The 17,929-nt window shown below is 41.7% G+C and overlaps 1 protein-coding gene across 2 annotated transcripts in view; it reads right to left on the reverse strand.

Moving 5' to 3' along the window:
* SHANK2 (SH3 and multiple ankyrin repeat domains 2) overlaps positions 1–17,929 on the reverse strand; it is a 255,841-nt gene that overhangs the window by 156,528 nt on the left and 81,384 nt on the right. For both annotated transcript variants that reach the window (XM_058806933.1, XM_058806934.1), the window contains 5 exons: positions 17,549–17,843; positions 16,444–16,456; positions 13,912–13,934; positions 12,933–13,084; positions 1,195–1,308 (listed from right to left, as the gene is read on the reverse strand). In XM_058806933.1, coding sequence (XP_058662916.1) covers positions 1,195–1,308; positions 12,933–13,084; positions 13,912–13,934; positions 16,444–16,456; positions 17,549–17,843 — 597 coding nt within the window. The remainder of the gene's footprint in view (positions 1–1,194; positions 1,309–12,932; positions 13,085–13,911; positions 13,935–16,443; positions 16,457–17,548; positions 17,844–17,929) is intronic.

A 17,929-nucleotide genomic window follows, 5' to 3' on the forward strand; every position in this document is an offset into this window, starting at 1 on the left:
TGTAAAACTTCTTTCTTATCTTTAAACTTCACTTCATGCCCTCAGAATTTTCTACAGATCTGGAGACAAATGATAGCTCAAATTTAATGCAGGGTTACTGTTCCTACACAGGGCAATTCCAGCCTCAATCTTCCTTTTGTTTAATTCATCGCTATCTCTAAATTCTGACTTTTCTCAAGCCCTTTGAAGAGCTACAGAACTGTTCTCCCTCTATTTTCAGAGCCTGGATCCATTCTCTCCAAATATTAGATCAGGTTTTCCCTCCTCCTCTTTTCCCCTCCCAAAAGGGAGATAGAAAAGGAAGCACAACCTCTCCACACAGGGAAAAGAAAAAAGAAAAGTATACCTTGCAGTTGATAATGACATGCATAAAAGAAAAACATCTGTAAATGAATGATACAATGCATAAATTTTAGTGTATCATCTGTGCAATGCCAGAAGTTCTTAATCAATACAACAGAGATCTAAAAACACATCAATAGATGATTTCAGACTTCATACACTCCTGGAGAACATTAATTATATTCTCAGAGCTCATTTATAATGAGCTTTTAATTAGAGAGGATGTCCTCACATCTTAATTCTTAAAAGCAGAGAAATGATGAGATGGTAGGTAATTCTTAAAATAACCTGCTTTAATGTAGATTTAATTTCTTTTATTATACCAGGACTATAAAGGCTCCTTGCTTAAAGTTACCTGTGGCAATACACATGTGTGATAAAGGAGCATTCCATTTCCTTTGTCATCAGCAGGGACGGGTATGGGATATCCCACTAAAGGATGCCTCCTCCAGCATTCAGGGAAAGGGCAACAGGGCTGTGAACAAGAGCTAAATGCATTGTATGACTCCCTCAGGCTGGGAGATGACTGGCCAGGTTTTATTCCCTTATTTATTTGTCTCTTAGACATTCTTCCACTCTTTAGAAAATAAAAAACAACATAATCCTACACAAAATGTCTGCATACAGCTCTGTGTAAAGGCTGTGGTACTTCCCAGCATAGTTCCTCATGAGAAAGTCTGCTTGCTTGGACAGTAAATACAATCAATAAACCTACCTGTATTTTTTAGCTCAGCAGCTCAGCTTTATCCAATTCTCCCATTTCTAGCAGTGCACAAAGGCCCTGATGTGTCTGTTGGGTCAGACACATAGCATCTGTCACATTAGGGTTCAACAGGGGCTTGATGTGATTACCTGGTTTGCTTTCATTTGGTTTGCACTGAACTTCTTCCACACACTCTGCAGGAAACCAGCCAATATGTCCCCGGGTGCTGCCTTCCCAGAATCCGCCTTCTCCGATGCTCAGCACTAAACAGGGCAGACACAGGCAGTGTTACACTTTGCCTCCTCACACAAATACACAATTCTTGCATTACACCTTCAGAAAACTAGCAAACACTGTGCAATAACTAATGCTGGTACCCCCAAAATGGACACAGAGTAACTTTTAAGCAGGACCATCTCTACTCAGTCTTTGTAACCACTCCCCAATTTATTTTTTTATACCAGAAGTTTCCTTGTTTCCATTTTCAGTGTTCTCACTGCTGGATTAATCAAGGATAAATACATGGTAATACCACTACCAAAAAAACCCACTGTCTTGTCTGCTGAAATGAAGTGCTGAACACATTGTCAAATTGCACCCACACTGAAATGGATTTTAATAATACATATTTTGAAATCTCCTGTTTTTCCTGCCTCCTAAGGAAACATGTTATTTGATTTAGTGGGTAGCTCCAGGGATTTGCAATGCAGGTTGAGTAATGTGATTTAAGGGTTTGAATACACAGCAAACACTTGAACCTCCCATAGGTGAGATCTACAATGGAGATGCCTTTTGAAACATTTCAATGATCTTTCTCTCTATAGAAGAAAACAACAATATGGAGGAGAACGATTTGTCAATAGGAGAAGAGGCTTTTATCTGGCACTTCTAATTATCTTGATATTAACTCTAGGACTCAGAAAGGATTGTGACAAAGCCTGCAGAGCAAGAATTGTATAAGTAAGCAACTGGAGGTGAATTATGGTGATGGAAGGGCCCTAAAAATACTTGCTATGGTGTTTAAATTATTATTATAGAAGTTCCTGCAAACCACTATATGTTTACTATATATTAGAGGACTATAAATGTACTGCTAGAAAGATGCTGTACATTAATATTGAGACAAAGGTCTCAACAAAACCAGGTTGATTGGGAATCTGGATCAGACACACAGCACAGGTGCTCAGAGCTTCCCAAAATCAGCCCAGCTCCATCCACCGAGTGCCAGCTCAGCCTCAATGCCCCTGCTGAAATCAAGGCTAACCAGCCCAAATCCATCTCTCTGCTGAGGGATTCCAGTGCCTGGGATCTTGCCTCTGCAGGGTATCTCAGTGCACAGGGACATAAAGGAGAGCTGCTTTGATGGTCTTCAATACCAGCACTTCTGGCACTGTTAAAACCTTGCCAGACTTTAAAACCCTGGTCCCTGCCTGGCTGCAATTGAACTCGGGATCAGCGCAGCTGCTGTGACTCAGGGGCACTGAAGCTGAACTTGATTTGCACTAGTACTAAGTAGGATGAAAATTAAATTAATCAGAGCTGCAAAAAAAACCAATTCTTGGTAAGGTGAAAGCAGTCTGGTTTGAGACACCAGGAGCTGTAAAACTGCATTGGAAAGTAAATGTTTACCAGGGTTTTATTAATGCAATACTCAGCTATTTGTGGTATCACTTACAGAGCATGGCCATCTATTAACAGAGGCATTTGACAGCAAAATGTTTATAAATATGTCACTTTTAAGCCTTTTAATATAGTATATTCCAAGAGAGAGATGCCATGAACTGCACATTTCCACACCACCACAGTGAAAAGAACATACTAAGTCCCAGGAAATATCCATTAAAGAAAAGTCCTACACCTGGAGGGGTCCCAAATGCACAATTTGTCAAGCACCTTTCTGACATATATGAGAAAACCTATAACCTATAACTTCTATAAACCTAGCAAGTTATGGGATACTGGGGGAGGGCACTGACCTTGGATGACACCAAAATTCTACACTGAAAATAGAGCTGAATTTAAAAATGCTAGCATGTCTTTTAAAAAAATATAAACATGGGGCATAATTAATAAAAAAAAATGCTACTGTATTTTAACAACAGGTGTTGTTAAAAATATTTAAAGCCTGTGCACATTAACTAACACACATTGTCCAGCTGATAATTCAGTGTTACATAAAACATCATCCATCCAATATAAATGGGGAATTCAGCAGCTTCCAATACATTTTTAGCAATGTAACAGCTGCTCACAAAAGAAAGCATTTCTTAGATATGAGATAAGGAACCAGGAAAAGTTAATAACCTATATATAAATATATATTAGAATCATTGTAGAATCCAACTGTACAGTGGTTTAATTTCTGTCATAAAAGAGAGTGTAGGACTCCAGCCAAAAGAAATTTCCAAATGTGAGACAGTGGGAGTCCTATTGTTGCCAATAATTAGCTTTTTTTTTTTTGAGAGGAGTTTTCAGCACTGAATCTCAGTCCTGGATTTCACTCCACAAACTGGCAAGATGCTCAGAACAAAAACTACTTAGATGTTGAGACAGACTTTCCTAATGTGGTATTTTATTAATCTGTCAGATCTGCTGACACTCCCAATTCCAGCTCTAGAAAGAGAGAGGCACTGTAAGGACGAAGTTGGGCATTTCAAACCCATGGAGTGATTTCATGTGTTTATGGCAGTAGCAGCTGATGCAAATCAACACATTTGGGAAATGGAATTTGCCTTGGAACACTGTCTGTGAGTGCAGGGTAAAAAGGGATTCCTACAGAGCAGAATCAGACCCACTTTAGCCCATTATTATATGAATTATTGAGTATTAGCCATCACTAATAGCCAGAGCAAAGGAAAAACACATGTAGTCCTGCCTGAAGACATAACATCCATGGAAAAGAAATGGAAGGGTGAAATAAGTGCTGCTGGAATGCAGGCAGCCTTCAGCATTCTGGGAAAAACTTCCTGCTGGGGGCCAGGAGAAGGAGGAAAAGCCAGAGGAAGGAGGAAAATCCTGCTGGAGCTGCAAGAGGCACAAAGATGACACAAGAGGCAAGTGAGGGACAGCCCTAGGTTCAGCTGATGTGCAGACAGACAAATTGCTGTGGATGTGGGGGACAAGCTCATATTCCAATGCAGAAGTTGAGCCCTAGATAGTTCTGCATCCCCTAAAACCTTGCAATGATCTTCCTCCCCCTCACATGGTGCCATTAATCAGAAATTCTGCAGCATGAGCCAAGGCTATAATAAAGTACAGATCTATAAAAACTGGCAACACTTCACTCACTCCAAAGTGGGGAATTTAAAGAATAAATAGAAAAATGTAATTTATCTGTTGTACCCATGAATGGTTTTTTTAGAATGAGGTCTTCATTTCTATCTTTGCTCTCCCAACACTGTTTAAGAGATTCACTGTAACAGATAATTTGTTATCACCAAGAGATTTTCAAATCAATGTTTTCCCTGCTGAAGGACATAACAATGGTAAATGAAAGGACAACTTTCCCAAAATTAATAATAAGGCTTTCTAATTTCCAGTGGTTTTCACTTTTCTTTTGGTAAAATCAAAAGGTGTGGTTGCTATGGCAAAACCAGGTCAGATGCTCTTCACACACAACCTGAATTACAAAAAGAATCTGCTGTTGTAAGAGTGAAATAAAGGTTCTTGTAACATCAGGTATCCTGAGACATCTTTTCACAACAAAAGTGTGGTTTAAAAGAGGAGTTGTGTCCAATTATATGAACAAAACTGCAAAGCAAAATTGGATAAGCACCAAACAAGTGAGTAACAGGAAAACATGGATAGGCAGGTGACAATCAGGAGCTTGTATTTTATTGTCTTTAAAGCGTTGTACTTAAAATCAGCGAGATTCTGCCAGAAAATTAAATATGTAGAATATTTTACAAGATTATATATTATAAAATTAATAGAATAGAGCATAGAATGCTTTGTCTCTTACAAATTTAAGTCTATTGGCAATGTATCTATTGTAATTGATATGAATATAGCATTCTAATCTCAAACAGATTAACTACTCAATATACCATCAAAATATTTTTAATCAAAAGAACACAGAACACGTATCCTCCCACATTACAGCTCCCTCCATGCCCCAACAAGAAATGAAAATGTTTTTTCCAAACAAATTATGGTGACTACTTTTTCTAAATTCCTTGTGATACTGAAAGGCCCAGGAGCAAATTCTTCCAGGCAGCCTTATTTGCAAAAATGTCAAGGAAATTTAAAGCCAAAATGAGGCCAATGTCTTTACAGCTGTTACAGCCTGTACCTAAAATGTCTTTGTAATATCTAAATCAATTTTTAGTGCTTGGATAAACTGCATTCTTCTTTATTGGGAAAATAAATAATCATATGGATTGGGAATGAGAGACCATATTTGGGGAAAAAAGAACATTTCTGTAACCAGCAGGAAAAAAAAGAAAAATCAACAGAATGAAAGTAAAGTATAAAGTTGGAAATCCATTGAAAAGAAAAATTAACAGCTGAACCAGCCTGTGCTGATGTAAAAACTCTGGGTTTGTGTCCCAAGGTAAAATTTCTCTAAATTTTCTTCTTTGAAATACAGGAGATTTTTAATTTTTAATTGGTAGAGGCCTGACTTTTTTCTCCCAGAAATAATTAACATTGTGATTTAGGCTTTTCCCTTGCTGTAATGTCTGTTGTCTGATGTAAATTTTCAGAATTATTTGTCTTTGGCAGGAGAGCTTCCAAACGACAGACAGGAATGCAGGAATACTTATTGGAGGCTGTGGTGTCTCATTCCTGGATGTGTCCAAAGCAGGGCATTGGGACTGGATGACCCTTAAGGTCCATCCCAATCCCTAAAAACACCCTGGATTTCCGTGATTCTTTGGTGCAAACAGACTTTCCATACAACATGATGATGGTCAGCACGAGTTACAGCTTCATCATGCTCTCTGTTAAAAACAGGAATTTTTCTGACTCTGGCTCCTGACAGCAATCCCTCCCTGCCTCAGTGAGGGATGCTGAGCAGGATCTGCCTGTTTTGTCTCCTGGTTCTGGCTCCCAGAGATGTCCTTAAGGGAGCCTGACAGAGCCTGAGGTCAGAGCAGCAGTGTGGGGAGGAGCTCAGTGCCCCTGACCCTGCTGCCAGGCACAGGGAGGGTTCCAGCACACACACACAGACCTTCCTGGGCACTCCACCCACAGCCTGGAAGTATCTGCAGTTAATGACTCTGGCTAATTGACCTGAGCCGTCACACTGGGCTGTGGCCCTACAGACATTCCTGGTGGTGGAGAAGGAAATGCAGCAGTTCCTTCCCAGCTTGAGTTATGGGAGCTGACCACATTAGGGAGATAACACAGAGATCCTGACTTAAAACAGCTCCTCACCTTTTCTCACCTCTGCTTTCCCAGGAAAGAAACAGTGCAAGCAAGCACTTCAGGAGAAGAACCTCGGGGTGAGAAGATGACTGGGGCAACTAACAGAGCAACCACTCCCTACATCAAACCTACAAACACAATAAGCTGCATGTAATCCTCTAAATCTGAGGAAATATGGCTCAGTTGAAATAGAACTGAGCTGTGCTGTTCAACATTTGGCCCTCTGTGGGAGCTTTTCCCCCCTTGCCATAGTTTCCATGAAGATCACCTTTTCCCTGTTATTTATGTGTCTGTGAAATAGTTTTGAGATAGTGAGGGCGAGATGAAAACAGCGTGAGAAATCAATCTGCACTGATTTGGGTTTTGCAGAAATCCAGCCTCTGATCCCCAACTCTGTTGAGGAAGGTGCAGTGAGAGTCAAGTTTGCCCTTCTCCATAGTGATGCCCAAACTTGAAATCAGGGAAATTCAGAGAGAATTAATAGAGAAGGGGGCCCAAGCTGTTGGGAAGGATGAAAGTTTGACAAGAAAGTCTCACAGATACGTGTGCTTAGCAGAAAGATTTTTGAATGTAGAGTCTGATGAAGGAATAGAGATGGAAGCAAGTTTTGATATAGAAGAAAAGAATTGCTGAGCCAGTCTTACTGGAAAACCAAGGAGGCAAAAGGTGTGTTAGTTAGAAGGGGTTTTCATGGCTTAGAGCAAAGGATAAACTCACCTCAAACAAGATGTTTTTAACAAGCAGAAAGAGAGCACAGGCAAACAAGTCAGCAAAGTTACAAGTAGAAAAATGGTCTCAGAATTTTACACTGCAAGAAAACTGAATAATAACTTCTAGCTTAAACTGTAATGTGCTAACTTTTAGTGATTGGAGAACAGTAACATGAATATGGTAATTATAGTAGTTATGATAGGCTATAGATAAAAGTTAAGGTATAGATTGGTTCTACTGTATTAAGATGCTCAGCAAAGAAAAGTATGTAATGCAATGGAAGCAAAACCAAAGGGTCTCCAGGCCTGCCTGCAGCTGGAGCTGAGAACTGGAGGCACAGGCTCTGTCACCCATGACCCTGGACTGCTGGAACATCTTGGATGGAATAAACTGCATTTTAGACAGCCGCCTGGAGTCCCACATCCCTCATTTAGGCTCTTTCACCAAACCAACCAAGATGCAGAGCCTGGAGTGTTGCATTGCACCACACTGGTGCACTCCCAGCTCCTCTCTGACTCCTGGTGCTCCTGTCCCCTGAATAATCCAGGCCAGTTGCTGACTACTCAAGCAAGGATGTGTCAAAGTAGCCAAGCATGATGACAGGGGATTTGTGGATGCTTTTACCTCCTGATCCCTTCCCATGGCCTCTGACAGCAAAGGGAACTCTCCTGCTGGAGCAGAAGCAAGTCTGTCTGCATTTTGACAGCACCACTCTGTCCTGCTCTTCAGGCACAAGCAGCTTGAAGGAATGAGTTAGGATAGGACCTGTGGTGAGCCATAATTTATCATGGCAGGAGCTGAAATCAAACCATTCAAGTCAGGAGACAGAAAGGAAGCAAAACAGACCAGTGAACCTGGCTAAGATGAATATTCTGTTTCACATTCATTTCATCCTTCATGTGGAAGAGCAGCTGAACAATACCTTGCAAACCTCTTATGTTCAATTTTGCTGCCACACTTACCCACACAAGGTACAAAATGCTCTTGAAGAAACAGAACAGCCTTTCTGAGGCTCTTCCCTTCCCAGTATTTTGTTTACTAATCTAACAAGTGCAAAAGCCCAGGAGACCAACTTTCCTCCTGCCCGCAAGCATTGTCTGTTGGCAATATCTTTGAGCACAGCAGGGGTTTAATAATCTTTCTTTTTCAAAATGACTTACAAGTGGATTTCACAAGAAATGAAAATGTTAGCGATATATTTGGATTGCCCTGCTGGCTGAGATCACGCTGAAATAAAAGCAGAGTCACAAGGGTCAATATTTCTGCTGCACAGAGCCACTGGCTTCCTGCCCACAGCAGATGCTTGAGCTGCTGCTGCTGAGTTACTCCTGCTCCTCTGACCCCGAGGAATGGAGCTGAGAGCTGCATTTGGGTTACCACAACCCTGTTGGGATGTGCCTGCACCACAGGTATTCTCAGAGGCTCATGGAAGTCTGTTGGAGCATATTTGAGATGCTGAAATAACTCCCTGTTTTTCCATACAATGGGCACTAGAAAAGGCTGAGAGAGCTGTGGCAGGGCAGCCTGGAAAGAAGAAGGATCTGGGGAGATCACGACAAACAAAGCTGTGAGCAGGGTGAGACTTCAAATGCTCTCAAAGTATTCGAAGCAGGTGGGTTTTTTTCTTTCTAAATCAGTAAAGGATGGTTCATGTGCATTTTAGGTATGTTTTAATATAACCCAGACTCTGAAAATAATTCTGATTTTTTTTATTTTTGAAGTGGCCAGAGCCTGTCTGCACATGGAACTCAGACTTGTTACCTTCCCAAAAACCTTCTCTATTGCTTTATCTTCATGGACAAGAAAACTGCTAATTTGCTCACAAAGAATTGTTTGAGCATTGCATTCTGAGTTTTGCCATCAAAGAGACCACTCAATTTCCACTGCAAGAATTCAATTTAGGAAGACAAAAGCTGATTCAAATTCATTTTGCAGATATTTTATACATGTTTGTGTGCATTTGGATTGCGGCAGATTTATTGCTATGGACTTTCAGATAAAGAAGGAAGAAAGAAAAAAATATATAAAAACAAATTATTAGAACTGTTTAGTGAGGAATCAAACTAGATCTCCTTTATTTATGTGAAAACATAAGATTAGGGCAATTCTGGTATAAATAAAGATATCAGATTTATTTTTGCAAGCAGCCATGGCTCCTCTTTCATGAGTGGCAGACACACAAATGATGTCAGTGTGTATGACTAACAACTAAAAATACAGCAGGTATTTTTGTACAGGCTACGTAATATCCTATGAATACCAGACCATTCTGTTTAGTTTACATTTCTTTGAACCTTGCCCATTCACAGATTTCTCTGAGCAGTTTCCTTGTATCACACACTGTGAACTATTGTCACTGATGCACTTCTACCAGTTTTAGAAAGAAAAAAACCAACAAATCCTGCTTCATCTCCATCTGATGAAAACATCTGATTTTTCATCAAGACCTTAGGAATTCATCCCTCTCTGTGACCCTTCTAATTCTGCCAAGTTAAAAAAGAAAATCCATAAAAACATTTCCCAAGTAATCCCTTTCTCTAATATGTTGTTCTGGGTTTTTATCCCTGCAATAAATGCCTTGCTACATCTTTGCTGTGATTAGTCTCATGGGATGTACTCGTGATGAGCATTTCCCTGGGGTCAGCCTGAACACGGGGCACAATCTCTCTGCCAGTGCCAGGCCACGTTTGAATTCCCCAAAACAACCCAAGAGCCAGGATCTGGGCATCAGTGTCCTACACAGAGCAGTGCAGTCACCAAGCTGGCAGAGGAGAGGGGCCAAGACAAAGCTTTTCCATCTCTCAGTGACAGTAGGATGTTTCCAAAGTGAAGGAAAAATTGAATTCCATGAGGTTTAATATTCTCCCATTTCCTCCAAGTACTGTTCAGAGCAAGTTGCTAAACCCCAAACAGGCTGAGCCATGGTCTTGCTAAGTCTGTAAAAGACAGGAAATACATCCAGTACCAAGAATTCATGCTCAGGAAGAGGAAAAAATGCAGGATCTCCTTATAGTCAGCAGTTCTGGCACTCCCACAGCACTGAGGACTCTGAGTTCTACTGCCTGTGCTTTTAGAGGATGGAGAGGGAGCCCATCCTGCTCACATGGAGTAATTTTTTTTTAAATCACAGAATCCTGGAATAGTTTAGGTTGGAAGGGACCTTCAAGATCATCTTGTTCCAGCCTTCTCCCAGTGAAAGGGTAACTTTCCACTATCCCAGATTGCTCCAAGCTGTGTCCAGCCAGCCTTGGACACTTCTAGGGATGAGGCAGCCACAGCTTCTCTGGGCCACCTTTGCTACGGCTTCACCCCCTCTCAGGGAAGAATTTCTTCCTCAAATCTAGTCTAAATCTACCATCTTTCAGTTCAAAGCCATAGCTCCTTGTCCTATCACTACACTTATTGTCTAGCAATAATTACATTTTGACTGAAACAGGGACGGGAATCTAGATTTAATTGGACCTGGGTTTTTGGCACAAAAAGTTTGAGCAGCTTCTTGGATACTGTTACACAACAGAGACCTCTTTAAAGCACCACTGTCTTCCCTGCACTCTTTGTTCTCTCCATGACCTTGCCGTGTTCATTCTGACATATTTTTTGCTGCAGCTGAGGAATCATTGACATGGTAACACGAAATAGGATTTGATCTTGTTCTGGAAGTTTTTCCTTTGATTAGCTCTGGGAGCTTGTCACACACTGTTCCAGCCCTGCCATGCAAACAGCCTTAAATTACATTTCACAAGGTTTCATCCTTGGGAGTAACACTGACAATCCCTGTGCACACTTGTTCTTTCCCCAAACCCTCCCCAAAAGCAGGCTGACATGTGTAGAAACTTCACCAGACTTTGCTGCAGCAAAGTTCTCTAAAATGCTTCAAAACAAATGGACCTGCAAAAACTCTGCCAGATTTCAATTTAATGTGCAAATCAGATACTTGAAGCTGAAAAAATAATCCCTGCAGGAATGATTTGATGTAGGATGGGCACATCCCCCTTTTAATGGCAGTAATAATTAATGAGTTACTTTCAATAAACTTAAATTTTCCCCACAAAGAAAAAACCCCAGGCACAATTCCATTTTTTATTTCAGCATTTAGAGTGCCCCCCAAAAGCATTGGTCTCCATATAGGCTACAGTATTTTATGAAAACATGAAAAGTGGACTAATTCCTTCCTGCAATGTTTTCCAGTGACTGTTGCCGTAACTTAGAACCAAGGCTCCAAAATTAATTTTTCAAAAACATTAAACATTTCATTGAAATTTAAATCCTTTATTCTGGGATTATTTTTGCATATAATAGTATCAAACCTAAGGTAAATCACCTGCCAGATAGGGAATGCCTCTAAAATATTCAGCATTCCAGGCAACCTGTTGCAGTGTTTCCTCTTTTGCCAGGAAACACAATTTCTGTCTTGTCTTTTCCCAGAGTTGTCTTATTCTAGTGAGAAGAATCTGTGTGGCTGTTATTTCATCCTCTACATAAACAGAATATTCCTGCATCCTTAAATCCAAGAGGACAATTGAACATCTCTGTGTCCAACACCTGCCATGGAGCAGCCACTCATTCCTTGTCATTGACACCTGCCAGACCTCTATGAACACTGAGCGGAGAAAGTTATTTAGTACCCCCAAAATTTCATCCTAGCTCTTGTGCACCATGAGATCATAATCACTGCTTCCTACCTGATCAGGGAACAACCTTGAGAACTGTAAAATTATCTTCTCAGCCCTACAGCCTCTAAGTTTAACCTTCTCCCTTCGTCCTTGCATTTAAAATTAACTTTGCATGTTTTACCTTTAAGTGCAACACTCTTCAAATTTCTGTCTTACATCTTCTGAGGGCTGGAGTTAACAGAAATTATTAATCTCAAAAATGCTTCAGAATCAGTACATCCAAAAATAAAAATGCAAAAATACCTTCTAATGGCTCCCTGTATTTTTTTCCCATTTGCAGGCTCAAGGGAGGAGGTATTTGAAGTCTTCCTTTGTGAGATAAGTAGCTCCCTTTGCAAGAAAATTTGCAGCTGCTTTACACTTTTATTTAGGACACTGAATTTATTCCCTTTTGTTTGATTTCCATAACTGTTGTTTGATTTGTATGGGTCCAAGACAAAGTCTCTTTTATTCTGTTTTACCTGGATGTGCAAAACCACAGCCTCACACCTCACTCTGGGGAAGGTGAGTCCTGTACACCCTATCTCCCTTTTTTTCAGCTGTACCTGGATGTATTGACTGCCTTCAAAGCAGTAACAAAGCCTGACCTTCATTTAAACCTGGTCTTAGCATGCAATTGCAGTACTGAACAGAAATTTCACATGCACCACCACACTTCCTCCAAAATTATATTTACAGGAGGTTCTCCCTACCCACTTACCCCAAGTCCCATGAGGGGACATTTTCTACTTAAGCAATTAAATGTTCCTGGAGGAAAGGGCCTGAAGCAGAGCTGACCTTACCCCCATTCCCTTCCTGAGCTTTTTAGATAGCTGACAGGTTTACAACCCCTTAAAGCCCTGGAGCAGTGCCTCTGGAATGGCTCCAGCAGCAAATTCCGTGTCCTGGGTAAGAGAAAATGGTGCTATTACTGCACAGAGTTGTGAGTTGTGGCAGCACTTTGAAGGCAGTTAAAGTGGCAGCTAAATATGCATTGGTTACAAAACAAAACCAGGAGCAAAATACCTTGCAAAGAAACAAATGCATAAGAGTACTTTCACCATATAGGTTATTTCCACCCTTGTAAAAGAGAATTTTTACATAAAATTCCCACCTAGCAGGAGAAAAGTTTTATTCCAAATGAATTAGGTGCTCACCTTTGACTCTATCTCCTTTGTGCAGGTGAATTTCCCCTTCCCCTTGAGGTTGATATGGCTTTACAACAATAAAAAGTCTCCCAGGGACAGCGCTGTAGAGCTTCCTTTTGGGACCCTGATAATCCAAGGCAGACAGAGTATCTTTGTTGGCACTGGGACTGTAAACGGCACTGGAAATTGAAATGAAAAATCATTAACAGCTTATTCAAAAGGGGAAAGTTAATAATTTACAATCACATTAGCAAGATTAAATTAAGCAGTGAATAACAAAACTGTCTCCCAGTAAGACATCAAACCCTGCAGAAAAAATACCAAACAGGAGCTCTTAAGGGTTGAAATCTTTCAGTATGAAACATGATCAATATTCACCTGACCATAATGGCCTAGAACAGAAAACACACGACATTAAAGCTTTTAGTTTTTCCGCAAATTAAACTTGCACATTCCTAGGCTCTAATTAAATTCAAAATTTATATGCCCATCATACATTCCCAGCATGTCAATTTGTCAGAGGGACTTGAAAATGTCTGTATTTACAATTCTTGGGAATGGATATTTTTGTAACACAGAGTGAACAAGTGAGATCACTGAATTATTAACTAAATGGACTGAATAATCAAGTTACTTCCTCACTCCAAGGCCCAAGGTTAAACTTAGATCTGCACAAAGCCTGGTACTTGTGGTTAACATTTTCCAAATGATCATTTCTTCTGGATGGCAATCACCAGCTCATTCAGTGACTCCAGAATGTGCCCAGGAGAGCCACAGGTCACCACAAACTCACAGTCATGGTGTATAAAAAAAGGAATTGTGGAAAGGTGGTGAACAATGCATAAGATCACTCTTAAACCTGTGGAAAAATGAGTGAACTGTCAAAAAGATATGAAAAGAGAAAGAGGCAAATACTAAAGAGGGTTGGAAACCTATAGGATAGATCATAACAAACTTGCAATACACTAGCAGTCAACTTCAAAAAAACCCCAAAGCATAAAAACTTGCAGTCTTAACCAAAGTCTAGAAAAGGAAAATATTCATGAGAAGGAGTAATCTTAATGGACTTTGATAGGGAAAAGTTAGGCTACCAAAGGAAGAAAGGTGATTTAGTGGTGGTTTGGCATTATAACACTCTGCTTGCCTTTATGTAAGAAAGCATCTCAAACTGCTTTAAGCAAAATGAAATACAAGGGCTGGGGTCTGCTGAGTTTTCACCTTTTTTTTTTAACCAGTCTCCTACCAAAATGGGAGCCAGTAAGTCAATAGGTACAGAAGTCTGATACAAACCCACACCTATTGGATCTTTCCTATCAGGAACACTCCTGTTTTCCTGCAGTAACCTCTTCACCATTTGGAATTGCATGCCCCTTTCACCATGCTTTGTTCTATTACTGGGAAGGGATGCTGCTTATGGTAAGCCCCACTCAGGAGTTTAGAAGTGAGCTCTGCTTGCATGTCTGTGATGGAGTTTGCACCAGAAACCTCAGCCAATTCTCACAGTTGTTTAAAGGAAGCCTGGAAAAGATGACATTCAGATTTCAGTTCTTTTGCTCCATTCCTTTTTCCTTATAAGTGGAGGAACAGTCATCACCATAAAAAAAAAAGAAATTCAGCTCTATAAACTATAGCTACACATCTGATTTCCACTTGTATCAAGCTGTGTTTCTGCCTAGTCTGGTGGCAGCTATTCCCAGTGTTATCTCCCAGCATCTACTTTAACTGTGAGCACAGAAGATACATTCATTTTCTCCCTCACTGAAAGAGAAAAGGGAAATGGCACATTAAACCCACACAAGGAATGCAGAACTTCTTAGGCAACAGGCTCACTAATGGAAATCAAGGCTGCAACGTGGGGTGCAGGACTTTTTAAAAAGAGATTTTTCCTTTGCCTTGCTTGTCCCCAGCATGGGCTCCAAGCCCGGCAAGTGCCATGCCAGGAAGGAGCAGGAGGAGGATGCGGAGATTTCAAGAGAGGTGTAGACATGTTTCCCTCTCAGCCAGATGAAGGTGGCCATCCTTGGCAGCTCAGCCCTCACTGAGGCTGTGCTGGCACCTCATTCACTCATTTCTGTGGGGTAAGTTCCACACAAAGGCTGTCTCTTTCCTTTCTTTCCCAGCTTCCCCCTCCCAACCACTTTGCTGTGAAGAGCAACAGCCTTGTGAGAATCAAGAACAGTTTGATTTGAAAGGGACCTTTAAGACCACCCAGCGCCACTCCCTGCCATGGGCAGGGACACCTTTCACTGGACCAGGTTGTTCCAGCCTGGCCTTGAACAATTCCAGGGATGGGGCAGCCACAGCTTCTCTGGGAATTCTGTTCCAGTGACTCGCCACCCTCTCAGGAAAGAATTTCTTCCTAATATCCAATCTAAATCTCTCCTCTTTCAGTTTGAGATGACAGAACACCTGAGCCACATGGGCTGCAAAGGTCACATGAGCCCCTTCCAGCATGGCTTTCCAGCACCTCTCCACAGCACAAATCCCACAGATCCCATTAACCCTTTGTCACAGTCTGACCTTCTCCATCACTGTGCCCCTTCTGGCTGCTTCTGCTCCACAACCCAACCTCCTTCCCTGACAAAAAGGGCTTTCCCATCCCAGGGGAGCAACAGCTTCATGGTGACTGTTATTATTTGCAAATAATAAGCAGACACAGCAACAGTTCCCACTTTTAGCTAACAGTAAGTAGGTGGTCATGCAGTTAAACAAAATCTGTGAGGAAAGTGTCATATAAGGTGCCATTTCTGACTGCAAAATGGGCCTGTGGTAAGAAAAGGCATTATTTGCAGGAGAAATTATATATATAAATCCATCTAGTTGTCTTTAAATTTATAGAGCCTCCAGCTCTCTTCTCGGTACTTGTACGTACTCTGGACTTCTCTGAAACAAGTTTTGCGGGCACAGAAGGAACTCTGCAGCTGGGTAGCAGCTTCAGCAGTTGTGATGCTGATGCACTAAGAGAAAGACCAAAATTTTATATCCACAAACTCTCAGGGATTAAATCTGTTCCCATTGTCACCTGAGCTACTTTTCAGAAAGGGAAGAGGAAAGTGGTTGAACAGAGTCAAAGCAAGTAAATGTTTGCTTAATCAAAAAGAATTTCTAATTGTTACCCCCAGCTCAAAGGATTGTTTATACTTCTAGAATTTAAAGCATGTTATCCCAGGAATATTGATGAAAATGGATTTTTATCCAATCAGCTAAAATAATCATTGACTCTAAGGTAGAACCTCCCTCCCTGCTGACATCAGCAGAATCCAGAGGAACAGAAGAACAGTCATTCTCTGAACAGAACCTCATAGTCTCTTCACTTAACTCATCATCCAGTTGAAGCCTCATTACAGACTAATCTTGAGCTGTTACTGGGCTCTGTGAGGAAATGCCACCCAATTTATACCCAAATGAGCTTTTGCCATTATTGTAACATACAACAAAGCAAGATGAGCTTGCTTTGCTGCATGAAACCACTGGCATATGGAATCTGCATCCTCTTCCCTTTAATTTCACTCCTTCTTACATGCCAGACAACTCTGTCTCACAATTCACCAGATCCCCCCTGCCCAGCAGTATTGTTTCCATCACAAACAGTGCCTGGCAGTTTGGCCAGGGAGAGCAGAGGAACAGGCAGGGTAACAGAGGCAGTGTCAGCTGCATAACATTTTGTTTTACTGACTTGAAAACTCCACTGAACATCCCTTACACCTACAAACAGCAGAGAGAAACCAACAGCTGCATTTCTTGACAATGCCCAGTTCCTTTTCTACTCTGAACAGCAGACATATATATATATACACACACATATATTAGGAAACAGGACAGACAAAGCCTGATTTTCAAATGAGGAGTGTTTGGCCAACATGTGTGAGCTCTGGTTCTCTCCAGCAGCTCTCATCTCTGATGCCTCCCAGCCTTTTTACAGCGTTTTAACTCTTTGTCCTGGTGCAGCTCCATCTCTTTCACATTTGGCAGGAGTTCCTGAGTCCAGGGCAGTGCCTTTTCAAAGCTGCAGCCCCCATAAGTGATCAAAACTCAGCCCTCCACTTTTTCCATGGCTTACAAAACCTGCATGACTCTAATTAGTCGGGATTTGCTCTCCAGTGGGACAGAGCTGCAGGATATTTGCCCAGAATGCCTGCTAGAACACATTACTCCTTCTATTTCACTCTTTGGTTCAGCATACACCTACAGAAGAGAGAACCTAAACAGCCTCTGCTCCATCAGCCATGAGCAGCTCCAACACAGGTTCCAGGCATGACCAACAGTTCTGGGAAGGGACCAGTTATCCCAGGAACAGTTTGCTTCACTGTTATAGACAATCCTTAGTTCAACTATGGGAGGATGTGCAGAGCCAGCACCTTGAGCTGGAAGTGCAAAGTGTGTTAAGTCACTGCTGAACTTGAAAGTCTGTCTGGCTGCTGGAGCTCTGTGAGGAAACAGCTGGCTTTGGGGCTTCCACTTAAAATATTTACACTTGGGCACGGTCCACTGTGCTGAGAATGAATAACTATACATTCTGGAGAGTGCAAATAACATAAAGGAATGTGGCAAGCCAGCATGGTGCCTTTGCCTCTAGGGGTACCTCATACTGTGAAACAGCCAGAGCTCACCTGATGTGCCTGTGCTGCTGCCTCTTGGCATCCTCTCCCAGCCTGTTGAGGGACGGCGAGCGGCTCCGGGAGGACGGAGTGTAACTCCCCACAGTTTTTACAGTTCCATTGGGATTATTCTGCATCTGTTGGAGCAGGTGAGGGGAAAGGCTGCGGTGTGAAGAGGCAGAGGAGGAGGCTGACCACTCGGGGAGGTTGTTGATGTTCAGGTTGTTGTCGCTGTTGGAGCGGAGCAGGATCCGGGGGGCTGCCAAGGTGCTGGGAGGCCTCCTCCTCCTGTTGGAGTAGGTGGGAGCCTCCCTAAAGGGCACTGTGCAAAGAGAGACATGGAGGGTGAGCTCAGATGATTTCACATTTGTGTGTGTTTACCACCACATGCAACATATGGCATTATTT

This window comes from Ammospiza caudacuta, chromosome 6, assembly GCF_027887145.1.
Source record: "Ammospiza caudacuta isolate bAmmCau1 chromosome 6, bAmmCau1.pri, whole genome shotgun sequence".
NCBI classification, from domain to species: domain Eukaryota; kingdom Metazoa; phylum Chordata; class Aves; order Passeriformes; family Passerellidae; genus Ammospiza; species Ammospiza caudacuta.